The sequence below is a fragment of the Populus euphratica genome, unplaced genomic scaffold (genome assembly GCF_000495115.2).
Source record: "Populus euphratica unplaced genomic scaffold, PopEup_1.0 scaffold158.1, whole genome shotgun sequence".
Taxonomy (NCBI): Eukaryota; Viridiplantae; Streptophyta; class Magnoliopsida; order Malpighiales; family Salicaceae; genus Populus; species Populus euphratica.
This window is the reverse complement of record NW_011499913.1, coordinates 155,301-161,202: the sequence shown is the minus strand read 5'-3', so window position 1 is coordinate 161,202 and position 5,902 is coordinate 155,301. Positions and strand designations below refer to the sequence as shown.

Here is a 5,902-nt window from a genome sequence, read left to right as displayed (position 1 = left end):
CTTTCCCTAGTGTCTTGGAAAAATGTTATACTCTGAAAGGACACCTATCCACACCTGAACCACCATCCGAACAGAAGTTCCTATTCCCCCAATTGGCGCACAGACCTTGAACATGCCAAACAAGGATAACTGTGAAATAAATAAGTGAACATTTTCTCACTGTCAGGAATGAATATTCTAATTAAGTTCCTAACCAATTTCTGGCTAGTCAACTCTAACTCATCCTGTGCTTCCTCCTTAGCGATCAACCAACCGGATTGGCAACCGTTGTTTGTGCCACTTGTTAGTGGCAGAATCATAAAGACTTGGAATAACTTGATGAACGAACCCAGCCCCACTAACCTGCGCTGAAAAATGGAGCTCAGGATGTTCTTCTATGGTGCTGCTTCGCACGTAAAAAGAAATGTGGCACCTTTCCAATGCCTCTGTATGATCAAGGAACACATACAGGGTGGTGGTGGTGACAAGTTTTCTTTTGGATGAGATTCTGATTGTGGCTGCTGACAATCGGCAGCCATCTTCTACCTTTGAGAATCCCTGATGGAGCAAGCTTGTCCAAACACACAAACTTTTATTTTTCTCCCTAGTGCAGGGTGGAGCATTGTCTAGTGCCAGAAGGGTTTGGGACCAAATCGGTAAAATTAATTAGTTTGGGACTAATTTGTGAACCCAGTCATACCTTCTTGGAGAAAATCAACGATATGGACAGGAACATTTTCTAATGTTTTGTACATCAGTAAAATTGATTAGTTTGGAATGAAATTATGAATCGGGTAATACTTGAGGGGCTCAAATTTGATCAAAGAACTACAAATTAACCATGTCTAGTCAGCACTAAGAGACAACATATACAGGAACAACCCTAAATGAACCATCTAAATGTAACACATTACATCACAGCAACCGATTGTCAAGAGAAATCAAACCTACTAAATTTATTGATAAAAAACAGCGCAACGCATACAATGCCAAAATTCTAATAAAAGAAACAACATGGAGTGCCACGGTTAGCATTATTTAATACAGTAGATAAACAAGAGCTCCTAGCAATAAAGTCAACAAGCAATGGCCAAGACCGACCCTGGAAACCAAACTAGTAGCCCCAGCAAAGTCCCCTCTAGGGGTGCTTGTGGTCAGGACCACCACCAACCAGTCATCTTCATGACCAAGTCCTGCTCCACTAAATCTTGAAGCATTGATGTATCTTGCATATGCTGTTCGTGTATAATTTGTTAGCAATAAAGTTGGGACCAAATGAGGCACGCAAACAGGTAATGCAACACCTTCATTAGTGTGATTAACATCAACGCCACACTTTGAAAGTAGGTCAGGATAGTCGTCTATTTGCACAGGGCTTGCCGCTCTGGCTGATGTACAAGGTTCATCCTCTAGCTTGCCAGCAATTTTATCAGCGAGGCATCCTGCATTCGTGTGCTTGACAAGGGCCGGCAGGTTTAAAGAGTGCCTATAGCTGTTGAGACCTTGAAGAAGATCATTTTCCTCGTCTGCAAAAAAATATAAAAATTAAAAATTAAAACTTTGCAGTCCTGCATTATTATCATGTCTGGAAACATGTTAATCCCAGATATTCAAGAGCGAAAAAAGGAAGAAATAATTGTCTGTCTTACACCTATATAATTTTCTCTAAGAAACCATTAACAAATAAAAATAATTATCCTTTCCTTCGGGTCTTTATTTTTAATTATTTTTAGAACAATGATCCTTGGGAATATACACAAGCATTGCCACATTTCTTACTAAGTAACACATCAAGCGCAGAGAAAACTAGAGATGCTTCAAGCCTAGTTAAGGCATGCAACATTCTCACACAAACAACTCATGAATAAAAAAGCCATAAGCAAAAATAGATAGGCGATCACAGTACCACAGTGCACTGGCGAAGAAAGCAAGAAAAAGGCTTGAAGAAGGACAAAAACAAAGAGGTTAACTTTGCGAGACACCATATTTAAATACAAACAAAGTGACAACTACTACCAATAACTCCTTGTGAAAATATAATTAGATATCAAGACACCCTTGTGAGAGACTCTCTCAATCTATATATAAAGAGTTCAGAAGAATGAATCAAAGAAGAGAATATGGGGTGGGATGAGGCAGTTTGAATTTGTAAATACCTGTTTCTTGATCCCTTCGTATATATGGTAGGTTTTCATGGATTTGCCTTGAATGTAGAGGGTGCTTCCAAGTGTCCTGTTATGTGTTGTTTACATAGTAGATTTGGAGAGTTTTTCGTTGATTTGTGGGTGCAAAACTGGCAAGTATTATCTGATTGGATTTGAACGTGGCAGACATGCATGCAAGTTCCTCTTCTCCACCTGTCTTTCGGGACTGAAAGAAAGCATTTGTCCTGTGTTCTTCGCTGATTTTCAGTTATTTACAGACGGTTAATTCACTTGATATTATAGTAATTGGATGTAAGAAACAGTTTTTTCATAGAAGTAGGAGTTTCTTTCAGGTTAAAAAAAAAAAAAAACAGTGTAGAATGTTTGTCGCCAGCAATATCTGATCATGAAACCATGCATGGATTGGCAAACTGCTGTCCCAAGCCATATCTGCATGGTTTTCTTTCAGTTAATTTTATGATTTCGTTTTAAGAATCTCGATAACCATTTCAAGTTATAAAACCCTTAAATTAAACTAAATAAATTCATTTTAGATTAAAAATTATTTATTTACTAGTAACTTGCTGAATTAATCATTCAAGGTAGCGCTGGATCTCAAAACAGAAAAGATAAAGATATGGTAAAATCAAAATAAACATGCCTTTAAACTTATTTATAAATTCATTATAAAATTATCACAAAAACATATTTATTTTATGTTTTAATCCTTGTCTCTTTAATCAAATATATTTTTGTAAAAAGTGTTTCATATTAGCCATATAATCTTCCTGTAGGTATCAAGGGATTATTGTAAATGAGTTAATGAGCTTAGAAACACTTGTAAGTACAATTTTATGTTCGAATCATGTTCTTAGGTCTGAATTCGATCTGAGGTTAAGCATAGTCAACTTTTACGTGTCTGAAAATGCGCTTCACCCACTTCTGAGAAGTTGGTTCAAATGCAAATGGTGATATCAGGAAAGGAAGTAACGAAATCTGGCAAAGTAACGTGATTATCAAAACAATAATCATATTTATCTCTTTCAAGACCCCAGCAGTCTAGGAATTAATATACTCAACCTTTTTTCAGCAGTTAGCAACCACTCTGAAAGATTTACTACTCAGCACATTCATCACATTATACATATATTTTACAATATAATAAAAGGGATTAGAGTCGTTGTTACTGTTTACATAGATACAAAACACTAGATTGAAACAGTGTAATAACAGAGTTGTCCTTGTCATGGAGAGTTTGAAAGAGTGCGTGGGAACAAGGGTGGCATAGTATATGTAGAAGAGTGATGAAACATGCTCACTTTTTTCTTGAAGTTGATTATATGCTAACTGTCAGGAGTTTTGGCATGTTTCAGGGGCATCTACCTCCACTTCTTTTTCTTACGATAGCTCTTGATGTGTAATGGCATATTCCAGATCCATGTAAAATTGAGCAAAGACTAAACCTGCACGACAAAACTCAAATGACTAATTAAATAGACAACAAAAATTATGCCTTAATGAAATAAAAAACTCAATGAGCCTCCCATCTAGTGGACCAACCAGTCAAATTCTCATGTCTCAAGAAATACCAAATTTTGAAACTTACATACAAAACTTTGGTATGTGAAAAGAAAAGAATATTTTTTTTGAAGGTACAATCCTTCGGGTTGTAATTATTTTACAGGAACATCAGATTGTACTGCTAACCAACCTTCAATTGGAAATCCTGCGGAAAAGGATCTGTGCACCATATTGAGGCTGCAAGCTTATAAAGAGCATTGGAGCGTGAACATAGGTTGGGGATACTACGAAAGAGTAATGTTTGATGAGCATGGCTAGGACAATTTTTGCCTCAACAATGGCTAAATTTTGACCAACACAAATTCTGGGGCCTATCCCAAATGGGAAAAATGAAGCCAAGTGATTTCGAGACTCATTAAATCTCAACGGATTAAATTCACTGCTATCTTCTCCCCATATATCAGTATCATGATGGACAGCAGTCAAGGATAAATAGAATTGAGTGCCGGCAGGAATGTCCAGGGTCCCAAGCTTAACCTTTTTAGATGCTTGTCTCATCAACATAGTAGCTGGAGGGTAGAGCCGAAGTGTTTCATTGAGTATCAAGTTAACCTGCAAGATAAGGAACCGGGATATTAACAAAAAGAAATTTTGAATTATTATGATGTAGAAGAGCCAAACTGCACCCTTTTAAAATTCTTAAAACTCTGTCAGGGTAGTAGTCTAAGCTTACAATCTTGAGATCGTTTAAATTATCTGCCACTGGAAGATCATTCCCTCCACAGACAGAAAACACTTCTTCCCTTGCTTTGTTTTGCCATTCTTGATGTAATGCTAAGAGGATAAGCGACCAAGTCAAAAGGTTGGCAGTAGTTTCCTTTCCTGCAAAATAGAAGGTCTTGCATTCATCTATAATCTCCTCTACCCCTAATGTATCTTCCTTCCCTTCCTGATTTTTATATGAAGACATGAGTGAACTAAGTAGATTCATTGAATTTTCTCTTGCTCTGCTGTTATTCTTTATCAGCATTCTTATCGCTTCACGAGTTTCATTCTCTAGTCTCCTCCTCTCTCTGTTCTTCTTAGTAGGCACGAACCTGCACAGATAATAAAACAAACCTATCATTCTGGTTTCTTTCAGTAGTATTATAATTTGTGGCCAAATGAAAGGATAGTAATCACCTGAACCCTGGGATGTAGACACTTCTCAGAGCCTGAGAAACTAAATGCATTTGTTGTTCCTGTAATGTAAATATGCGCTTCCCTTCTTCATAACTGCTTCCAAAAGCAGTTCTGGATATAATATCTGCTGAGAGGTCATGAAGTTCTTTATGCACATCCATCTCAAACTCATCTCTCCCTCCTCTTATTCCCTCCCATTTCTCTAGCATCTTGGCAATGCTTCCCGCAATTTCTGGCACCCAACCCTGTCAAATAGATTTTGGTGTCAGCAGTTTGATGAAATATGGATCAAATTTGCAAAGATTATCAGGAACCATAAGGACTGCAAAAGGTTTTACATGCTAGGATGAGCGTGATTCTGAACCTCTAATGGTTAGGAACTCTATTCCTTAACTCTTAAGTATTTGGGCCTAATAAGCCCAGTAGAGGACCCAAAACCATTTGGACTGAATGTGTAATAAATACTCGCAAACATGTCTACAATGATAATGAGCCCAATTCAAGAATTGGTGGGCTTACCTTAACTCGCTCCATGTTAAAAGCTTGGTTTGTGATCCTCCTATGTAGAGCCCATTTATCACCATCAAGCCCAACAAGCCCTCCTCCAAACAGAACTTTAGATTGCGGGTTAAACGGAATCTTCTCAAATGACCCACCCGTATTCATTAGAATCTCCTTAATCATATCTGGATCGGACATGGCCAATCTGGGCTTGGATCCAAACCAGTAGAGGAAAGTCTTCCCGTACTTGCGTGACCACTCGTAGTACAATGGAGCCACACGGTGAAGAACATCATGGCTGATACATGTTGACTTCGACTCTGCTGCAGCAGCAAATAAACGGCGGATCTCTGCCGAGTTGCCGAAGATGAACCTGTATTTAGGGCCATTTATGCCTTGTTTCTTGAAATGAGCTTGGATTCTTAGAGGAACCCATATCATTGAGAGAGTGAGTTTCAGGATGCATGAAAGCAGCAAGAGGATCAGAATTAGAAGAAGACAAGCCATGGTGAAATACTGAATCAAATCAGAAGACTGCAATGGACAGAAGGGGGGGGGGGGGGGGGGGGGGTCCT

The 5,902-nt window shown here is 38.2% G+C and overlaps 2 protein-coding genes across 2 annotated transcripts in view; both read right to left on the bottom strand.

The window, feature by feature from the left end:
• Positions 1-6: 6 nt before the first annotated feature.
• Positions 7-2,012, bottom strand: LOC105134306 (uncharacterized GPI-anchored protein At5g19250-like). The gene is made up of 4 exons (XM_011038662.1): positions 1,886-2,012; positions 1,025-1,505; positions 195-342; positions 7-129 (listed from the first exon to the last, which is right to left on the bottom strand). The coding sequence occupies exons 1-4, from the start codon at positions 1,962-1,964 to the stop codon at positions 7-9; spliced, it is 831 nt and encodes a 276-aa protein (XP_011036964.1). The 5' UTR covers positions 1,965-2,012.
• A 1,224-nt stretch (positions 2,013-3,236) lies between these two features.
• The window catches only part of LOC105134161 (cytochrome P450 734A1-like), a 10,639-nt gene continuing 7,973 nt past the window's right edge, over positions 3,237-5,902 (bottom strand). The window contains exons 2-6 of the mRNA XM_011038464.1: positions 5,346-5,874; positions 4,827-5,071; positions 4,378-4,741; positions 3,835-4,256; positions 3,237-3,586 (exon numbers count right to left, since the gene is read on the bottom strand). Coding sequence (XP_011036766.1) covers positions 3,837-4,256; positions 4,378-4,741; positions 4,827-5,071; positions 5,346-5,834 — 1,518 coding nt within the window. The 5' untranslated portion in view covers positions 5,835-5,874 and the 3' untranslated portion in view covers positions 3,237-3,586; positions 3,835-3,836. The remainder of the gene's footprint in view (positions 3,587-3,834; positions 4,257-4,377; positions 4,742-4,826; positions 5,072-5,345; positions 5,875-5,902) is intronic.